This window comes from Pristis pectinata, chromosome 7, assembly GCF_009764475.1.
Source record: "Pristis pectinata isolate sPriPec2 chromosome 7, sPriPec2.1.pri, whole genome shotgun sequence".
In the NCBI taxonomy this organism is placed as follows: Eukaryota; Metazoa; Chordata; class Chondrichthyes; order Rhinopristiformes; family Pristidae; genus Pristis; species Pristis pectinata.
The window spans coordinates 49,729,179-49,752,171 of record NC_067411.1 but is presented as its reverse complement, the minus strand read 5'-3'; the positions used below and the strand labels follow the sequence as shown (position 1 = coordinate 49,752,171).

The following is a 22,993-nucleotide window of genomic DNA, read 5'->3' as shown; positions in this document are numbered from 1 at the left end:
ACATAAGATAGCAATGAGAATGGTTACGGGCACCGGAGTTTTAAATCGGGGGCAGGGAAGTCTGGGGAGAATAAAAATGGGACTAGTGTTGGATTAGTGTAATAGGCCCATGGTCAGCATGGACCTGGTGGGTGAAGAGCCTGTTTTTATCCTTTTTATCTCCATTTTTCATCCACCAGACCTGGAAACCAGTTCCCTATTTTATGGACTCTGAAGCTTCTGTTGAATTCCTTGACATTTAAATCTTATATCAATGGCAATGCCTTCTTCATCCTCAACTACTGGAAACAATTTAGCCTTTCATAATGTTACACACTTCATTCATCTTACCCCTTACCCTTAGGGAAGTCCCAATCCTTAACCCACTTAACCTATACACAATCCTCGATCCACAACAATGTGGTTGACTTTTAACTGCTCTTTGAAATGTTCCAGCAAGCCACTCAGTTCAGGGATAATTTCCCCTGGGTGGAGTCTCCTCAACTCACTCTTTAAAATATTGACCCCTCATCCTGAAACCATGACCAAGTTCTAGATTCTCCAACAGGGAAAAATCATCCTCTTAGCAACTATCCTGTCAATTCCTTTCAGAAATGCATAACTCAATGTGATCACCCCTTCTAGACTCCAGTGCAGAACCTTCAGAAACCTCTCCTCATCCCAGGAATAAAGTATACAGCAATGTTAGTGGAGTTGATTGCAGGTTTATTTTACTGAGTTACTAGTCTGAGCTTCAGGGAGCAGATCAGACTCATCCAATAGGGCAGGGGCTAAAAGGATAAAACATTCACTTTTGCCAAACCGATCATGTTGATCCTGGTTCCCAGGTAGCAGGTACCAGCATCTTCAAAATTAACAACTTATTAATTTACTACTGCTTCTAAATAAATCAAAAGGAAGCAAATTTGCAATTAGAGTAAATTAAATGTTTCCCTAAAAAGTTAAACATCTCTAATTAGGGATAATGATATGTTTTTCTATTAAGCTGCAATGATTGCATCATTTGGGAGACTTGCTTTCAAATCACTGGCAGCCTTTTGAGGGCTTGGTGTATTTGAAATCATATCCAGAGAGGTATTTGCCAACATGGGTTGAATACATTCCCCTTCATTTACTGGTTGATATAGTTTATGACCTCGGGGATCAGTTTCCACATATTCATAACCAGGGGGCACTGCAAATGAGGCAGGACACACCTCCACACTCCTTGATGTATAACTGGTTTGATACGTGGTTCCATTATCTAATGGAATTCTGCTAGGAATGTAAGAATTGCGGGGTTTGTAGGAATGCAAGAGGTTAATTTGGTGTGGTACATAATGAGCCCTGAACGTTGTCATGTCATCAAATCGGCCAGCTGCTTTCTCCAGTTCCTCCCGAGGTTTGATGAGAGATTCCCGTGCGGCGTCCCAGTACTTGTAGTCTGCCTTCATGGTAGACTGCCCTTCAAAGGGAATATTGTGCCCACTCATCACTTGTAGAGGTCGGACTGGAACAAACGGTTGGAGTTTGTGCTCAACAAAGTCTGTTTGAGTAGTTGTGCTGAGATGCATTTTACCCTGAGGAACTATAGGCTCCACAGACTTGTGGACCAGCGGTCGGTCTATAGTCCAACTTCTGTATTTGTCACGGAATTCAGTTAAATCATAAAACTGCTGATTGGAGTTGAGTTTGATGAATGGGGGTCTAATGGGCATTGTGAGCTCTCCAGGCTGACCCTTGAAATCTCTCCTGTGCACGGTGAGACCATCAAAAGGTTCGTCACTTGGCTTGTATTGTTCCCGATCACGTCTTTTAGGGGGCTCCTGTTTGTATGGTATGTAATCCTGACGATAATTGGTCTTGTCATCAAAGGGCACATCTAGTATCCTTGCTGCATTTGGAGGCTTAAAACTCTGGTTGGGAACAGGAATTTTGAAGGAATAGTCATCCTCAAAAGTGGTTGGATTTCCAAATTTGATGGTTGGTGCTTTGAAAGTATGTTCTGGTTTCATTGTTGCTCTTTTTGAAAGTTCCCATTGTTTGTAATGATCTAGAATGAAAAGAAATTTTTTTTAAAAATCTTTCAGGACATTAAAAAAAGAATCAGAAATGGAGGCCGCTAACTCAGATCAATAGCGATGAGGGCTGTATCCCCCAGCTCTCAATTATTCCCTAAATCTCTAAGGATATATAAATGGCAACCATCTTACCTGTGGCAGTATTTTTTAAAAAAATGTCTCTCCCTCAGATATTGGCAACACTAGGACAACTACATTCATCGCCAAATCAAGGTGCCAAGCAAATGCCACTTATGTTGATCTGCTCCAGTCTTTGTTCTGATGGCTGTGTTGGCTGGGAATGCAGTAATGATGAACGAACAGCAACAAAACTGTAAAGTGCAACTTGGAGAACATGATCAACTTGTGACCCAGCTGTTTCCATCTCCTTGGTAGAGATTGTGGGTCTGAGAGATTCTGTATAATGAAGACAGTCAGATGAATGTGGCGCAGCTACACTGATGGAGGAAAATGAGTCATGTGGCAATGAATCCCAGTTCTTTCTTCGAACATAGAACGTAGCATGGAACAGACTCTTCAGCCCACAATGTTGTGCCAATCTAATTAAATTAGTAATCAAATGCCAAACTAAACTAATCCCTTCCACCTAAATATCCACATCCTTATACTGTATTCCCCGCACATTCATGTGCCTATCCAAGAGCCTCTTGAATGCCCCTATCGCATTTGCCTCCACCACCATCCCAGGCAGTGCATTCCAGGCACCCACTACTCTGTGGTAAAAACTTACCCCTCTCACCTTAAACATCCTCTGGTATTAGACATTTCAACCCTGGGGAAACAGGTACTGGCTGTCTATCTATGCCTCTCAATCTTATAAACCTCTATAAGATCTACCCTCAGCCTCCTCCGCTCCAGAGAAAACAACCCAAGTATTCTCTGTAATGCATGCCCTCTAATCCAGGCAGCATCCTGGTAAACCTCTTCTGCACCTTCTCCAAAGCCTCCACATCCTTCCTATTATGGGGCAACCAGAACTGAATGCAATACTCCAGATACAGCCTAACCAGAGTTTTATAAAGCTGCAACGTAACTTCCTGACTCTTGAACTCTATGGCTTGACTGATAAAGGCAAGCATGCCATATGCCTTCTTTGCCACCCCATCAACTTGTGTAGCCACCTGGGAATTGAGGTCAGGGAGGGGACAATTCCTTAAAGAATTTGGAAGTTTACTAGAATTTAAATATTTATGTCATGTTTTTCCTCACAACCTGGATGGAGGCCACTCAGTTCAGCAAATCAATGCCAACTCCTCCTTTGGTCCCACTCTTGCACTCATTTTCCTGTAGCCTAATCTCTCTCACATGCCCCAAACTTTCCCGACTCTCACCTATACTAGGAGTAATTTACAGCAGCCAATTAACCTACCGACCCACATGACTTTCTGACATGGGAGGAAAATGGAGCACCTAGGGGAATCCCACACAGTCACAGAAAGAATATGCAACCTCCACACAGACAATATTGGAATCACTGGGGCTGGGAGGCAGCAGCCCCACCTGCTGCTCTGCTATACCATTCCTCTGCTTTAATCACTATTTGTGTTTCTCAGAAATAAAGAAACCAAGTGAGTTTCAGTGTTGTAATAGTAAAGGCAAAGTACTTTTCCAAACAATTATTGAAAAATAAATTTTTTAAATATTTCTACTTTTTTTTTTACATCCAAGGTCTGACCTGGCCCTCCCCAAAATGCCTGAGGCTAGAATTTATTGGTCAACACTGATCTGATCCCTCATGTCCACTAACCATCCCCAACAGTTTAACTTCCAGTGGACAGTTATGTCAACATTCACTCTTCCTCACACCAGCTGTCCACCATGTGCCAGCACCCGCTGATAACAAATTCCTTGTACTCATGCATGCTTAAGATACTGAAGATGAAAATTTACACAAATTTATTTTTTTAGTATTAAAAATAACAAGCAATTGATCCCAAATGTGTGCAAGATGTCAAAATTTATTATGGTTGTTCAATAAGCACTTTACACATCTCCAAAATCACTTCAGTTTGTGAAGAATTTAAATATAAACAAAAATAATAGATACAAGATACAAGGATACAGCAGAACATAGATTAGCTGGAAAGTTGGGTGGAATGGTGGGCGATGGAATTTAATCCAGACAAGTGTGAGGTGATGCACTTTGGGAAGTCAAATTCTGGTAGGATATATAAAGTAAACGGCAGGATCTTACGAGTGTTGAAGTACAGGCTGTCATTGAGGTGCATGTCCTTAGTTCCCTGAAAATGGCAGCACAAGTGGATAGAGCATGATTGTCTTCATTGGCCAGGGCATGGGGTGTCAGAGTTGGAACGTCACGTTGCAGCTATACAAAGCATTGGTTAGACTGCACTTGGAATGCTGTGTACAGTTCTGGTTGCCACCCTGCAGGAAGGATGTGGTAGAGAGTGCACAGAAGGGATTCATTAGGATATTGCCTATGAATTGCCTGAATGAAGGGCTGATTTATAAGGAGAGATTGGATTGGCTAGGTTTACTTTCATTGAAACATAGGAGGAAGAGGGGTGACCTTATAGAGGTTTATAAAATTGAGGAGCATAAGTAGGATTGATGGTTAGAAACATTTCTACTCACACCCCCCCCCCAACCCCCTGCCATAGGGCAAGGGAGTCTAGAACTAGAGGGCCCAGGTTTAAAATGAGAGGGAAGAGATTTAAATGAGATCTGAGGGTCAAGTTTTTCCCCCACCCAGAGGGTGGTGGTTATCAGTAATGAGCTGTCAGAGAAGGTGATTGAGGTAGATATAATTTACAATGTTTAAAAAGGCATTTGGACAGGTACTTAGATAGGAAAGGCCGAGGGGGATATGGGCCTAAGTCACTACTTACAAGACAGCCCACATGAGGGAGATGGTAATAATTTTCCTGTCAATATTTACCAAGCCTGTGTGGGTCACTGCACCTATTTGTACCCATCATGTGTGAGGCCCATGTATGCCAGTCTGCACCGTCACATCAAAGACCATATCTGCATGTTTAAGTATTTGTCATGGACATATACAGACAACCACCCACTGCCACATGGACATACAAACCTGCCGTACATGCATCTGGCCTCACATGTACATGTGAACATGAACAGACATGTAAACATCCATAAAGTGTACACATGCATACATACAAACAGCATAGACAAGTACAAGAGTGCAAACATGCTTGAAGAAACATCCACATAGACAGACATGCTTGCATCTAACAGCAGACATGTACACACGTAGCCATATATGTGAAGATATACTGTATGCATACATACAAACAGCATGGACACATAGGTGTACGACAATGCAGATACACATGCTGCAGACATCCATGGACATGCACTAAGACACATACACGCATCTGCACTTGCAGATACCATGCAAGCATTTCATGCATAGACTTGTATATTTGCACACACACACAGATGTACCTGTAGAGATGCAATTGTGAGCTTTGAGACACGTTTACAAAGACACAGCATCACACACAGTAGCATACATGCACACTCAGTTTCACAATATATAGTCACAGGTGGATGGGGCACAGGTATGCACACCCACATTCACTGAAACATGCACACACACATCCAAGACACACAGATACAACACGGACGTAGATTCATACATTGCATATATGCAAACAAACACAGTCATTGCCATGCACTCAGATATGCCAAAGCATGCACACACAAGCAAACATGTTCACCTGCATTTGCACAGGAACACACATAAGTGTGTGCACCAATGCAGATACATGCTTACATACACAGGTACAATATGCACACGTTCCTTACAACGAAGTGCATTTTTGCAGATTCATATATGGGTAAATAAGCAGTCATCAACTCATATGCAGGTGCAGTCACGCACTACAAATAATTTCAGCACTGAAGCTTTAACTGCTGAATAACAAAGAGGATGACTTACCTTTGTAAGTAGGAATTGTCAGCATCTTTGCTCTGGAGCCATGCTTTTGCTCTACTGGCCGGGCTGGGGTTACTGAATGGATTGGGTGGAGGTTAAAATCCCGCTTGTAAGTGGTGTCCAGATTCATAGCTCCATGGGGTTGCCTCACTTCTTCACTTACTATTCCTGGCCTAGGCAGTATATCATGAGGAATAAAATCTGCCCTGTGGATGGTGGAGAATATGCTCAAAGTTACTGAAATTTAAAACTGATACAAATGGCCGATTTCTTCCACTATCAGCACAAATAATGTGGAGCAGCAACAATTAGCTTTTTTTTTATGCTTTGGACGAGGCTTGTTCAGTACCTCAGGGAAGCTACAGTCAGGGTTGTTCTCCACAGAGGCATGCAGTGAGTTTTGCCAGTTGCTTGCTACTGGAGGTTCCCATCTAATTGATGCAATTAATCCAAGCACACGCACATCCAAATCACATCACTAAAATCAAAATTATGATGGGTAGAAAAATCTTTTGATAGACAAAAATAATGACAATAGAGTGGAGAATAAAATCGCCACCTCTGACCCCACCACACCCCAGGAACTCAATCAGCTACCACTACAATTCCCAACTCCATCAGCTTGAGGTGGGATTTCTAGCGCCACAGACTCCAGTCATGTTTGCACACTAAAGGCCATGCTAGAATGCAGAAGGGTATCAGTTGTTTAACAAACAAAATTCAACTATGAATAGATATTTGCATTTGAAAATGTGTTGCATGGTTTCCCCTCTGCAGAGAATGGTCTCAGGAAGGTGGTCATGGGTTGAATTGGGTGCAGAGTGGGCCAAGAAGGGATGGGGACCAACCAGCATTTTCAGTAGGCGGTGCAATGGATGGGACTCCAATGCCAACATTGTTATGTAGAGTGGGGGATGGAGTGCAAATGGAGGCTGAGAGCCAAAAGGGATCAGAGACATCATGACAGGGAGGAAGTGATAGAGAGGAAGATACAATTACAATGTTTAAAAGGCATTTGGACGGTTATTTAGATAGGAAAGGCTTAGAGGGATGTGGCCCAAGGCACTATTTACAAGACAGCCTATGTGAGGAAGTTGGTAATAGTTTTCCTGTCAATATTTACCAAGCCTGTGTGGGTTACTGCACCTGTGTGTACCCATCACATGCAAGTGCCTGTGTATGCCAGTCTACATGCTCACGTCAATGAGCACATCTTCAGGTGCATGTCTGCAAGGCAACTCAAACCAAAAGAAGAAATGCATCCCTTGTGACTCTGAAGCAGAAATCATGATGGGGTTGCAAGGGTGACTTGACAGGTAGCCCCCAGTCAAATTTTCCCAGAGTAACACAAACTACTACACATCTCTGATGAAAAATAAAACAAATTTCAATCACAACATCAAAAAAGCAGCATTATACAACTGAATTACCAGGCATTATGCAACTATTATGCAATTATGATCTCAACTCCCTAATGCCTATCTCAAATGAATCATCATCATCAAAAGAGCTTTGTGTACACCTCAAGCATTCACAAGTCACATTAACGTTATTCCTCTCACCCTTGTCATATTTCTGTAATCCAACAATAAACCACTTGGACTAATACTAATTATTCCAAAACTTTGTTATTTTCATTACAGTGCAGGTTTAAAAAATACAGAAATACAACTAATCTTTCAAATCTTCTTAATCTGACATAATCTCAGAAATTTGTCATTGTTATTCTGCTATTGATGATGGGTGAGAGATGGAAACCAGGAAATAAGAACATCAGCCTACTCTCCAATGCCAGGAAAATAGCCAGATCCTTTGTTAATGACAGCTGAACACCTTGAAACTTTTCAGTTGCTCAGACAGAGCCAGTATGGATTTGTAAAAAGACAATACCCAATGAACCTGATTTAACCTGTCAGATGGTTATTTAAAGTAATGACCAGGGAAATGTCTATAATGTTATGTACAAGTACAACAATAATCAAAGAAAGTCTATGGGAAACAAGCCTTTAAATCTGCATTGTAAACCATGGTCTGGGCATGGCTTCAAGATAGTTAAATTACTAGAAACATGTTTAAACTCCACTTTATAGCAAAGACTGATCTGGTTCTCCAATGCATGTCAGGGGAGAAAGTCAGTCAACCTCACCTGGTCTGGCCTAAACACGACTACAACCCCACAGAAATGCCAATTGCTCTCAAGTGCCCTCTCAAATAGCCAAACAAGTATGTTGTTTCAAGGGAATTGGGGATGGGCAATCAGTGTTCAGCCTGTTAGTGATGCCCACATCCTGTGACCTGAAACTACAAGAAGATAGTTCATCAATTGGATAGAATGGTATTCCCCAAAAATTGGAAGGGTTGTGTGGACTCAAGGGAAGTTTAAGATATTGAGGGGAATTGATGAGGTATATAAAGAAAAACTATTTTCACTATTTGTAATGTCTAGGATAGAAACACAATCTAAAATTTCTCTCAAACATGAAATTAGGTAAAGAGATAGATGTTATTTGACAAATGGTCATATTTATTCCACAAATGGTATTGATAACTCAGCCAATTGCTTTGTTAACCAGAAGTGTTAAGAGAAATGGGACAAGGTTGGGTATAGACGATTAAGCTACAGATCAACTGAGGTCTCAACAAATGGTGGAACAGAATCTCTGGCCTTCTGGAAGGGGCATAATTTTAACATTTTGATAAAATTTTTGCCATCAGAAGTAATAAACAAAAATTTCAAACACTCTATTCATGAAACTAGAATCACTTAAGTCAGTCACTTGGATACAGACCAAGGGATGGGGCATAAAAATTTAAAGGACACCACTGGCTCTAGAACGAGGAGTCCACAGTGTTGATGACCTGAAGCTGCCAAAAAAAAAAGAAACCTGCACAAATCAGAGGCTTTCACAAGCTATCACACCTTATACAGCCTTGGTCTAAGCATAATATTCCTGAACTCTGCTCCTGGCAAAGAAAATATTGTTATATTCATCAAGAAAAGATGTCCTGCCATAATTCTGACAAATAACTAGCAATTCAAATACCCATAATACATCCTCAAACACTGAAGGAAGTATTTCCTGTCAAAATTACTATAATAGCATGCTAAAAAACGTGCTGGAGGAAATCAGCAGGTCAAGCAGCATCTGTGGAAGCAGCGAGATGATCAAGATTTCAGTCGAGATCCTGCATTAGGCCTGAATGCGTAGAGGGAAGGTAGCTAGTGTAAAGAGGCGTGACAGGGTGGGAGATGAGATAGAGGGCTGGTAGGTAATAGGTGGAACAGGCAAAGTGGGGGATGATGGCCAGGTGGGGGGAGTTTTGAGACAGAGGCTGGTGGAAATGGTTAAGGAAAAAAAAATTAGGTGGGTTGGGGGTTGTTTGGGGGGGGGGGGGGGGGGGGGGGGAATAAAAGAGGGGGAAAGTAGTGCCAAAAGCTGGAAGGTCATAAGTGGAACCAGATAAGGGAGGAATGATGGGCAGATGGAACCACAAGGGGAAGGGTAACAAATCTAGGTAACAGGAGGTGTGGGGAATGGAAAAGGTGAACAAAGGGAGAGAGAACCTAGGTGGAATGGTAGGAGTGGGAAAGGAACACAGGCACGTGGGTTACCCAAAATTGGAAAATTCAATGTCATACTATTAAGTTTGTAGGCTACCCAAATCTCAACCTGAAACATCGACCATCCTTTACCTCCATAAATGCCTGCTCATTGAGTTCCTCCGGCAGTTTGCTTTTAGCTCCATAGAACAACAGAAAGGGGACTAAAATGAAAAGGTGTGAAGAGCATTATTTGTGAATATACTGACGCTGTAGACTTTGATACACGAGTAATAACAGTTGATCAATAATTACTCATACTTCCAGTTTAACTGCAGATCATGAATGCCAGAGACAAATTACCAATGCTTGAATTCCCATTACTTCAAATCTCACTGATCCACAGGATAGTGTGATCAAGAAAGTAATTTAAAATGCAAATGTATTTAATCCCTCCCTCTCACATCCTGCACATTGTAATGAGGACTTATTTATGTAAATCTTGAGATGAATTCTCAATCTGAGTAGCTACTACCTGAATGTGGTCATGGATTCCATCTTGGCCTGGGTGCCGCTGATAGTCTTCTCGTGGTCTGTAGATTCCCTAGGCTGAATAATTCCATACGGAGCAAATTTCTCCACATACTCAGTAATTAAGCATGGTTTATTAATCTTTTCGTAGATTGTAGTGGGAAGATGTGGGCAGCGATGGCGCCTGTGAAAAGACAATGTTCAGTTCAAGTCAAAAGCAATCCACGAAAAGTCATTACCTTTTCTCCTTAATAATCGCTACTGTCCTTGAAGTTCAACAAATAAATGTTCATTATTCTTCCAACCCAGATATAGAAATGTGGCAAACAAAACAAAAGGAATTCAGCCCTAGATCTCATGATAATGGCTGATCTATGATACAACTTCAAGTTTTTTCAAAATAAAGAATGCTGGAAAAATTCAGCTGATCAGGCAGCATCTGATGAGAGAGAAATGGAGTCAATGTTTCAGGTTGATGACCTTTCATCAAAACTTTCAAGGAGTTAACAAAATTCTATTAAATTAAAGTTCAAGTGTAACAATTGACAGCAGCAATTTTCATTTGCAGTAATAGTTTAAATTTCTATCACTCTGTGTGAAAGCGAAGGAAGAGAAAGAATAGAAGAGGGAAGGGGTGTGGGAGAAAGAGAGAAGGGGGAGTGAGAGGGAGAAGGGCTGGAGGCCTGTTCCTGCTCCTACTTCTCACGTTCTTGTGTTGGTGGACATGGCAGCTGGATGCCCAGTTAGTGTCAAAGTGCCTACTTATCCTCATCTAAAATAAATGAAGCCCAATTCTGGGAGGGTGAAATTCACATGACAAAATAGCAATGATAATCCTCATTTGTTGTATGATAAAAAGCCTTTACAGCATTTTAATGCTCATTAAATGATACCTACACCAAGCCAAGATGATTGATTATGGTCTCCTTAACTGTGCCGCTGAATTTTTTGGAACAGTTCAAATCAACTGCTAAAGAGGGAAGTCCTTACCCTGAATAAATTTTGTAACTAAGTTTTTTTATGTAAATACTTGATCCACTAAATAAATCACATACTAAACATTCAGTTTTTAAAACTTTCCAATGCTTGTCACTTATATCAGTGTGTTGCACATCCAATTTTGCCAGTTAGGCTCACATCAAAAAAAACAGAAAAAAATTAAAGGGAATATTTAATCTACTTAATCCCAAATGTACACACATTTTCTCTGTTTCATGCATCCTTTGTTTCCATCATCTATACCTGTAGACACAGTGGCATCATGAACTTCCACTGCAGGGCTACTACAGTCAGTCTTTCCTTTAAATCAGAAAGGGAGTACCTATCACAAGAGGATGGTGATCAGGATGCATTGCTAAGTGTATGGGTACTTTTGACAAATGACAGGAACTGTTTTCTCCTTTAAAAACAACAATCACTTAGAAGGAGATTAATGACCAGCAGTTAAAAATCATCAAACAGTTAAGTGATGGTTAAAAGGTCAAACCAAAACACCAGTTAAAATAGCCATTATCTTAACAACAGGTCTGTAATCTTTTAGGAGAATTATTCTAATAATATTTCTCATGTTCTGCACTTAGATCTTTGAATTTATTTATTATTGCCTTCTGTGCATCACATAAATAGCACTGGGGACAGAATTAAAATCCATAATCTAATCTCTATGTTCTTAAACTACCATTAAACTCCTTGATTTAACCTTGACCTAGATTGCAGCCCAACAGTGACACATGCATAAATCACAAAGTTGGATCTTCAGCTGTTCTTCAATTAATCAGAGTCCAGGTACTGATACTTTGGTATTCAACAATCATCATCATTAAGCAATATAAAGCAAGCATTAAATTTTATAGAATATTTCCTATGATTTAATTAAGGCATATTATTAATATAAAGCTTCTTCAAAGATTTATAACATACTTGTAATAACATGAAGGGATTTGCAGGAATATCTTGTATAACCTTCTATTCCATGCTGTATGACTCTGATTCTACTGCCATGAACAAAGAACAATTTCAATTGGAATGTATTGGATGTTGAACAAAGTTCACTGAAGAAACTAATGTATTGAAGAACATTGATCACTACTATTAAAATATCATAAGCATACTCACAGCAAATAATCCCATATAACGTAAATCCCCAAATCATTCCATCTTGAGATTTCTAATATCAAAATATTAAACAAAGTACAGAGAGGAACTTTCCAGTTGGCAGTGAGCCTAGGATCTAACTTCACCAAGTAATCAATGTTTCAATCATTTAATAGCTTCATCAACAAATTATGTTAATTGTTTCAGTTAAAATATAAAAATTCCAAACAAGCACTAATGCAATGCAAATATTTTTAACAAGATCAGACCTCAAAAGGACTCAGTAGTACCTGGCTGTAGCCATGGAGGGAGTCATTGGCACCCAAGCACAAAAAAAAATTAGGTGCCTTTAACCCCCAGAAGCACTCTCTCCCACTACTCCCATTACTGCAGTAACCATTTATTTAGTAGCAACTTCCCCTTATAGCTGTAAGGGTACTGCTTGTATTGTGGTCTGCCCCTTTAAGAGTTGGCTGCAGAGATTGCACCAGAAATTCTAGTAGTTGTGAGAAATTGCAAGGCATTGTGCAAGCAAATATGACAATGTTATGGTGTGAACATCACAATCTACTTTCCTAGCTCAGTAATTTGCATTTGTGTATAAAATATATACATGAACACATTATTTCAGGTGGTCTATAGGAGTGTTTTTCACTGAAGTTGCACATCAGGGCATATGAGATAATGACCAAAAGCTTGCTCAAAAGGTCTTACAAGTTAGAGGGGGGCAGAGAGGCAGGGAAGATTAAACGAGGAATTTCCAGAGCTTGGGGGCTCAGCATTTACTGGTAAGACCAGCAAATTCAGAAATGATCAAGAGGCTAAAAGGAGGAGTGCAGATAATTTAGAGGGTTATGGAGCTAAAAAGGGGATTAGAGAGGTGGAGAGGTATGAGACTAAACAAGGTGAGAATTTTAAGGCAATGAAGAATTGTGATTTGTGAGCATTGGTGACCACAGAGGTGACAGACAAATGGGATAATTATTTAAAGAAAAGGGCATAGAATAAGAGAGTTCAGCCAGGAAATTATTAGAAAAACCCCAATTAGAAATCAATCAAAAACAATCAAATTGAGATCTTCCAGATAAAAACCTCATGCCCTGGAGCTGGGAATTGGAATTTCAGTATAGTTGTCTCATTTTAAGGACTAATATACATTATTACAATTACACTTTCCCTGTTCCCAGCTGAGATTCAAGTTTTTAGAAGCCAGCAGTTTAGTTTCAGCATTTACCTGTTGCTGCTGTTACCCCTAGGAAATACTTCAAACTAGGTAAATGACTAATGCTCCAGTATTCTAATTAAAACCCTGTGCCCCAAACTGCCAATCAAAAGGACCTTGCTTGGGAAGGAGTCAAATAGTCAAATATGCAAACGCATCAAACTTATCAATGGAGGTTTTAACAGTTGAATCCCTTTTGGGAAGATATGCAAACCAAAGTATAATTTCAATCAGAGAGAAAACTGCAGATGCTGGAAATCCAAACCAAAAAACAGTGAAATGCTGAAAGTGCCCAGCTGAGTAGGCAGCATCTGTGGGGAGAGAAAAAGAGTCGATGTTTTGGGTCATGGATTTTGGACCACTAGGACCCTTCATCAGAAAGGGAAAAGTGAGAAGACCTGCAGATTAAATTGTAGAAAGGGGGGAGGGATATGGAGAACAGAGGAAAGGTGGAATTATTTTTTTGGCTTTTCCCATTCGAGCTTTTTCTACCCCACCTACAAGGTTGGAACTGGCCATGTTACTGCAGAACATTCCCCCCCCCCCCCACCCTCCCATTTGCCTGCATGCCCTCACACTGCAAGCACGTGACTGGCAATTACCATGTCAGTTATGACAAAAAGATAAAGCAAAATCTAGTCCATTTAAAAATTCAATATATAATACTGGTTCTGGAAAATAATATATTATAGAAAACAAACAATCTGCTGGTGGAACATCTGTGGTAGGGGGCGGGGGGGAGGTTGGAATTGTCAGCAATTCGGGTCGAAACCTTGCATCAGGACAAGAAGCGTCAACAATTCCTTTCCCCCCACAGATGCTGCTCAAGCTGCTGAATTCCTCCAACAGATTGTTTTCTCCAGATTATGGCCAGGAAACTGAATGGATCAAGTCAGTCTAGTTGTCGAGTGTATTGTGATGTGCACCAGTACAGTGAGGTACAGGTACAATGAAAAACTTGCTGGCAGCAGCATCACAGCCACATGGATTCAAACAACGTACAAAACATAAATTATATATAAATTATACAGAAGTTATACAAGATAGTGAAAAGACTGGGCAAAAAAAGACATCAGTGCAAAGAAAAAACACAAGTCCACGACTGTGCAATAGGTCTGTAATGTTCTGTTGCTAAGATAGGATTAGAGTTGTGCAGGTCCGTTCAAGAACCTGATAGTTGTAGGAAAAAAGCTGTTCCTGAGCCTGGTGGTGTGGGACTTCAGGCTTCTGTACCTCCTGCACAACAGTTGCAGTGAGAAGAGGGCATGACCCAAATGGTGGAGATCCTTGACGATAGATATCACCTTCTTGAGACAGCGCCTCATGTGGGTTCTTTCAGTGGTGTGGAGGGCTGTGCCCGTGATGGACCGGGCTGTGTCCACTACTCTCTTCAACCTCTTGTGATCCTGTGCATTGAAATTGCCATGCTAGGCCATGATGTAAGCAGTCAGGATACTTTCAACTGCATCTGCAGTATTTGGTGACATGCCAAATCTCCTTCAGCTTCTAAGAAAGCAGAGGCACTGACATGCTTTCTTCATGATTGCATCTATGCGCTGGGCCCAGGACAGGTCATCAGTGATGTTAACACCCAGGTATTTGAAGCTGCTGACTCTTTCCACCTCTGATCCACCAATAAGAACTGGCACACCCTCTCCCGACTTCCCCTTTCTGAAGTCAACAATTAGTTCTTTGGTTTTGTTTAAAAAATGGTGTCAGAGAGAGGCGACATTTTGCAGACAGCATGCAGGATAAAAATCTTCTTATAACTGTATTGAACATATCATTCAGATCATGTATTATTAAAAGCAATTTATTCAATGTTAACTTGAAACTTTGCTTTTTCTGCTCAACATTCCATTACCTCACCTAGGACTGGGAATACTTTAAAACAAGATTGGATAAAATTGAAAAACCACTCCACTCACTATTCTTCCCAATGCCCTCCCTGTCAAGTAGCAAAACAAAACTATTTTATTTATTTCTTTATTTTATGGTATGGAGGCTTTGCAGACATGGCCAGCATTTATTGCCCATTCCTAAAACAGCCCCTGAGAAACTGATGGAGAGCCACTGCATGGAAACACTGCTGTCTCCCTGGTGAAGGTGCTCCCACATTGCTCTTTGGAAGGGAATTCCAGGGATGATGAAGGAAAAGTGATCCATTTCCAAGTCAGGATGTTATGTGGCCTGGAGGGGAACTTGCAGGTGGTGGTGTTCCTCTGCACCTGCTCTCCTTGTCCTTCTTAGTGGTAGAGGTTATGTTTTTCTGAGGAATGTGATGGTATTGATATTGGTTTATTATTGTCACTTGTACCAAGGTACAGTGAAAAGCTTGGCTTACAAACCGATCGTACAGGTCAATTCATTACACAGTGCAGTTACATTGAGTCAGTACAGAGTGCATTGATGTAGTACAGGTAAAAACAATAACAGTACAGAGTAAAGTGTCACAACTACAGAGAAAGTGCAGTGCAATAAGGTGCAAGGTCACAACAAGGTAGATCGTGAGGTCATAGTCCATCTTATTGTATAAGGGAATCGTTCAATAGTCTTATCACAGTGGGGTAGAAGCTGTCCTTAAGTCTGGTGGTACATGCCCTCAGGCTCCTGAATCTTCTACCCGATGAAAGAGGAGATAAGAGAGAATGTCCCAGGTGGGTGGGGTCTTTGATTATGCTGGCTGCTTCACCAAAACAACGAGAGGTAAAGACAGAGTCCAAGGAGGGGATGCTGGTGTCTGTGATGTGCTGGGCTGTGTCCACAACTCTCTGCAGCTTCTTGCAGTCTTGGGCAGAGCAGTTGCTGTACCAAGCCGTGATACATCCAGATAGGATGCTTTCTATGGTGCATCTGTAAAAGTTGGTGAGAGTCAAAGGAGATAAACCAAATTTCTTTAGCCTCCTGAGGAAGTAGAGGCACTGGTGAGCTTTCTTGGCTGTGGCATCTACGTGATTTGACCAGGGCAGGCTGTTGGTGATGTTCACTCCCAGGAACTTGAAGCTGTCAACCCTCTTGACCTCAGCACCATTGATGTAGACAGGTGCATGTACACCGCCCTTCAAGGCATCCAATGGTTTCTGAGTTCCTCAATTGTCCTAAATGTCAATTAATTATGGAAATATTCTCACAGTTCGATAAAACCCAACAAAGCCAACTGAGATGAATTGAAAAGTAAAAAGCTACAGATGCTGGAAATCTGAAATAAAAACAAAAACCTCTGCAAGTATTCAGTAGGTCTGAGTCACTGACTCTGTTTCACTCTTCTGATAGGTCCCCTGAGCATACCCTGCATTTCTGTTTTTCATTCAACTTGGATGAACGTGCCTGGTTTCACAGCTTCAGTGAGCATGAATTCGTCAAACCCCCCCCTAAACCTATGTGATTAGTGATATTCTGTTTAGCAATTAAGACTGAAAATGATTGCTGGTGAATGAAGTATAAACAGTAAACCTCATGTGAAAGTCAAAGCTTTGCTGAATGATATGGCACTGCTGCAGGGTTCTTTTTATATAATTGTAGCTGTTGTTTCCCTCAGTACAGTGGAACAGCAATTGGTGCTGCTGCCACACAGCTCCAGTGACGCAGGTTCAATTCTGATCTCGGCTGCTGCCTGGGAGGAGTTTGCATGTTCTCCCTGTGACCACGTGGGTCTCCTCAGTTTCCTCCCAAAGATGTGCTGGTAGGTTAATTGGTTACTGTAAGTTACCTCTGGTGTAGGTGGGTGGAAGGAGAATGAGGATGGGGATGATGAGCATGTGAGAGAGAATAGGTTCCAGGGAAATTAATGGAGGAACAGTATTGATGGAATTGTTCTGAGAATCGGCAGGGTCTCAATGGGCCAAACAGCCTCCTTCCATGTGGTAAGGAAATATATGAAAACATGACTTTGTGCTAGTTGATGCGACCATTGAAAATTTATACAAGAGTGCTTCATTGTTACAACCTATATCAATGGTCACAAAACACTTCAATAGAAATTATGTTTTAAATTCCAAAATGAGGCCCTTTTTTCCCCATGCACAATGCAACATCAGTGTGTGAGTGGATGTTATTGGGGCATTACCATCACTTCAGGAGCAAACTCTTAACACACTCAAGCAATAAGTTTACATGGGGAATGCTGCCAAATGGCCAATCACATTTCCGGGCCCATTACATCCCATGAGGAGCTCTTTGACAAAAAAAAGAGGCTTATAACTAATTGAATTCATGTAAATCCTTGTTATTTAAGCAATGATAAAATTTGCTGTAATTGGATTTTTACTCACATGCTGACAAGAACCTTATGCAAAATACTTGGTGGTATACAATAAATGATATATATTGAAAAGGTAATGCAGTTTCTCAAACCTGACAATCTGACCTATGTGAAGCTGCGATAATAAAGGAAGGTGTCCATTTCAGTTATTAGTGAGTTTGTAAATGATATTTCACCTTCAGCAAGTCAGTAACTAAGAAAATGCTATGTCCTTTCAAATAAGAATAAAGTAATGCATATCCTTTAGATAAGCTTGACACAGGATATCACAGACTTAGTTTCATACATTTGTGAGGCATCTACTGACTATTTCCTAACTCACAACAATAATTGGATCCGCATACCGGAATCTGGTCCAGTCGAATGCAGATGTACCTTGATGCCCCTGCACTAGACTGAATGATCATTTGACTTGAAAGCATTTTTAATATGAGCATGTTCCTATGTGTTAACCTTTCAAACAGAATAGAAAACAGTTATCTATACATCTGTGCAAGTCAGCAGCCCCAATAAACAGTCGCAGCACCTGTCAGTGTACACAATTATTGCAGCCTTGATCTTGAAATTCCAGAGCCTTCAATTTGCCAAACATGAAGTAATAATCTTCATTGTATAATCTTCTAAATCAAATGTTACATATATATCTTCCTTTTTAATAGAAGAAATTCAGTTTGTTTCAGGTAATGTTAAAAAGTAATTTACACCCCAATCCCAAATACTAACTCATCCTAAACCATTAATATACTTTAAAAAAATCTATCACCTTCAATCTCTCTCTCTGGCTTGTTACCCTCCAGCCAGACTAACTACCTCTCTCTCGCTCTCTCTCTCTTTCTCTCTCAGCCCTTAAGATAATTAACTGCCACATTCAACCCTGGGGTAGTCAATTCTTCCATTAAAACTACTCTGTAGTTCAAGTTGCTCTCAGTAATTCCCTTCCCATTCAATCGCTCTATTCTTCCCCACTAGTTGGTAGCCGAGAAAATACATACGTTGGAGAAGAGTACTTTATGAGGGCAAATTCTGCTTGCACAGTTGCTGGGAAATGCTCCACTCCCCATGGATTGGTTTAACGCTCCAGACATAAGGTGTTTGTTTTGACGAGCCAGCAGTGCATAAATCTGGCTGGAATCCTCACTGAGGAAAGTTGGTGATCTTCCCCTTGGCTCATAAACCTCTCACACAAAAAAAACATATTAAAATATACCACATTGACTGGTTTAATCCTGGATCAATCTAAATATTCTGGACATCGTTGAAAAAGAATACCAAGGGGTTTACAAGATTAGCATAAATCCTGACCTATATATCACACAGTCAAACAGGTTTCTCAGTGCTTGCAATTTCGTTGTAGACAAGGCTGTGATTGGCGTTTCTCTGGCCAGACAGAATAACTGTTACATTTCAGACATTCACAACCATATGACCACTTGGGAAAGGTTCCACAGTTACACTAAATTAGAGTGGAAAATTCCATATGTCGGTTACACCCTTAATTAATGAATTAATAAGACACATACGCCATGGCACAAACCACATTGTGAATCTACAAAAGTAAGAGCAAATGATACTGAGAACTGCTACAAAGAACTCAAGGTTACATTAAGATGCCATCCTGGCATTTGTTGCTCACCAACAGCAACACAATAGGTACCCTTAGAAGTGTTACATACTAAGTAACCTAAATGAACAAAGAGTTCTCCCACAATGTATTATTGTGCTCGTATCAGTGGCCTGGATCTTGCCTCAAAGAAGCAGTAACAAAGCCATCATACCTCAGAAACTGAGGGTTAATGCTGGGAAGTGGGAGAACATAACCATACCTACAAACTGACACTCCATCTATTTCTGCTCTCCATTTGGAACAGTCTTTGTCTGCACATCTCCTTAATTCACTATATTTTTTTTAAAATCCAAATACTTAAATGTAACTTAAAATGCAAGTTAGCTGCAGCTGCACCTGACTGTATTTACTCATTTTAAGATTGGATAGACTGTTGGTTACTTTGCAGCCACTATAAAAAAACATGAAATAGTGTAGCCAAACAGTGTAACTGCTTGAAAATGATGGGTGTAAATTCAAAACTGCCAGGTGGTGGCGGCAAATTCAATTGCAGGTTTTCAAAGGAGACAGAACTGATATTTGAATGAAAATCAATTGTAAGACTACAGGAAAAGGACAAGATAGGATGGGGGAGTGGGTAGGTTGCTGAAAGCCAGCAGGAGCTCAAAGGGTCAAATGGCCTCCTTCTGTATTGTTACCTGAAAAGAGCTCCTCGATATTTCAGAACCTCATTCCATGTTACACTGTCCAATAAGTCTCCCCTTCATAGCAACATGTCCGCAAACACATTCACTGCCCAGTCTACCACCAATGTCGGATAAACCTACAGATTATTGAAACTTACTGGGCAAGTATTTTTCCTATGTGTGAATGAATTGTTTCCCGCCATATCCAGCGGGCAGCGTCAGAGCGGGCAGCGCAGTGAGAGGGAGCAGAGTGGTTGGGCATTGGCTCAACAGGCTTAGGCGGTAAAGGCACGAGGCGGGTGAGTAGCTGTTAAGTAAAGGTAAGGTTTACCTGTTATTGTTATAAATTTTAAGTAGGATAAAACTAGATAGGGAAAGACTAGTTCAGATGGAGGACATGGTGATGTGCTGCAGCTGCTTGATGTGGGAGCTAGTGGACCCTGCTGGGGTGCACGGTGACCACTTCTGCAGTAAGTGTTGGAGGCTGGAGGAACTTCAGTTCAGAATTGATGAGCTGGAGTTGCAGCTTCAAACACTGTGAAGCATTAGGGAGGGAGAGAGTAATATAGATGCTGTGCATCGGGAGACAGTCACCCCCCCCCCCCCCCCCTCAGAGCATCACCTTCTAGGGTGATGAAAAGTCATCGACCTATAGTGTTGGCCCTGCTTCTGTCTCACAGATGCTCACAGTATCTCTGGCATATTGTTAGTGCAAGTTTCATTAACTGGCATTCAGGAGGCTCCTTGTGGCTCCTTTCAGCACAGCTGACGAAGCCATTGAATGCTGGGTGGACTTGCTGAACAGGCAGATGCCAGTGAGGCCCCCAGTTTCTGTTTATGGTGGCTGCCAAAGGTGCCTGAACACAGTCTGAGCCATTGTTAGATGGCACAAAAGCACATCAGGCTGGTGTGCTGTGCTAGCAGTGGTCCTGTACAGTAGTGCAGGCCAGCTGTGTTGTACCAAACGGTGGTCCCATACAGGAGCACAAGCTGGCTGTGTTAAGTCCACCGGCGGTCCTGTACAGAAGCACAGGCTGGCTGCTGTGAGTCCATTAGTTGGGTCCTGGTTTTCCACTTGTCACCAAAGCTGATGTTTCAGGGATACCTCAGGTTTGGATTAAGGAGTGAATCAAACGGCCTCTCTGCAGGTTTATCATTCCTAAGCAGAATCAGAAAAGTAGATTTTATCTGATGTGAAGAGGTGAAATGGAAAGTAAGGGTTCGGAGGTAGGGGTTGAAGTGGTTTGCTGGTGACGAACTGTTCTACTGCCAATAGTACAAGTCCCAGCATGTAACAGAAAACAACACCAGTCATTGGCCATCAGAACCAGTGTTACTCAATATCGATAACTGCAGATTAATTTCCAATTCTTTGTGTGTGAATTGTTTTCTCAGGTTGTTGTAACTGAAAAAAAATGCATTTGGCCAATGTAACAAATGCCACAATTGTAAAGTTAGACCTGAAGATAAAGGCCCATTCTTCATCCTTTTCACTGGAGCTTTCCAAAGACATGCTTCACATCCAGGAAACGAACATGTAAAGAGATCCAATCTCTGGGGTTTTATTTCACATGAAGTCCAGACCCACGAAAGGATTTTCTAAAGGTACACTGAAAAACATTGGCCTATTCACCAGCAGATAAAGATCAGAATCACTTATTGTACAGACTCTGCGTGTAAGTTCAAAAGGTTTGGGACATTCCCTCTGATGCTCAATCCTTACAGTGTTATTTCACATAATTCCTTCCCCTACACTTGGTTTTATTCAGTCAATGAAAGGTCACTGGGAACTCACAGCTACAAAGTGCAGTTTTCCTCTAAAACCAGATCAATTGAAACCAGACAAAGGTAAAAGTTTCTGCTATTTTAGTAACTGAATGAATGGAAGAGGAATAACAACCGATAGTTATAGAATTAAGTTAACCAACTGAAACTTAGAAATCCTGATCTGTGTCAATTATCTTGAGTAATGTTAGACACCAAGTGATACAATTAAATCGCTTTAATTAGAACAGCAATGGATAACGAGTGGCTGGGTAGTCTTGTTTAAACATAGTCACTGCCAATACCTGCTGATGAAAATAATAGGAGCGATGGTAATAATTGTAAATTTCTGAATTGGATATCAAATCCTAAAGCGAGCGAGCCCAGTTGGAACTTCTACAGTCTCAATAATGCTCAATGTTAGTGCAAGGAACAGCAGTCACCTCTGACTGGGCAGATGACAGCTTCCTGGATTCAACACTGGATTCAACATTTGAAGATAATCTGCATTCCTCCACTTGTATTTCAAATGCCCAGTAGCGTAGGCCGTTGTAGGCCATATCTCAAACAGCGATGAGTCAGAGTACAGGAAGGAGATAGAGAGCTTAGTGGAATGGTGTCATGATAACAACCTTTCCCTCAATGTCAACAAAACTAAAGAGCTGGTCATTGACTTCAGGAAAGGGGGCGGTGTACATGCACCTGTCTACATCAATGGTGCTGAGGTCGAGAGGGTTGACAGCTTCAAGTTTCTGGGAGTGAACATCACCAACAGCCTGTCCTGGTCAAATCACGTAGATGCCACAGCCAAGAAAGCTCACCAGTGCCTCTACTTCCTCAGGAGGCTAAAGAAATTTGGTTTGTCCCCTTTGACTCTCACCAACTTTTACAGATGCACCATAGAAAGCACCCTAGCTGGATGTATCATGGCTTGGTACGGCAACTGCTCTGCTCAAGACCTCAAGAAGCTGCAGAGGGTTGTGGACACAGCCCAGCACATCACAGACACCAGCATCCCCTCCTTTACCTCTCGTTGTCTTGGTGTAGCAACCAGCATAATCAAAGACCCCACCCACCCAGAACATTCTCTCTTCTCTCCTCTTCCATCGGGTAGGAGATACTGGAGCCTGAGGGCACGTACCACCAGACTTAAGGACAGCTTCTATCCCACTGTGATAAGACTACAGAACGATTCCCTTATACAATGAGATGGACTATGACCTCACGATCTACCTTGCTGTGACCTTGCACCTTATTGCACTGCACTTTCTCTGTAGCTGTGACACTTTACTCTGTACTGTTATTGTTTTTACCTGTACTACATCAATGCACTCTGTACTAACTCAAT

At 41.3% G+C, this 22,993-nt stretch overlaps 1 protein-coding gene across 1 annotated transcript in view; it reads right to left on the bottom strand.

Moving 5' to 3' along the window:
* Positions 1 to 688: 688 nt before the first annotated feature.
* LOC127572584 (stabilizer of axonemal microtubules 2-like) overlaps positions 689 to 22,993 on the bottom strand; it is a 51,887-nt gene continuing 29,582 nt past the window's right edge. The window contains exons 2-4 of the mRNA XM_052020002.1: positions 10,059 to 10,238; positions 5,986 to 6,188; positions 689 to 2,032 (exon numbers count right to left, since the gene is read on the bottom strand). Coding sequence (XP_051875962.1) covers positions 981 to 2,032; positions 5,986 to 6,188; positions 10,059 to 10,238 — 1,435 coding nt within the window. The 3' untranslated portion in view covers positions 689 to 980. The remainder of the gene's footprint in view (positions 2,033 to 5,985; positions 6,189 to 10,058; positions 10,239 to 22,993) is intronic.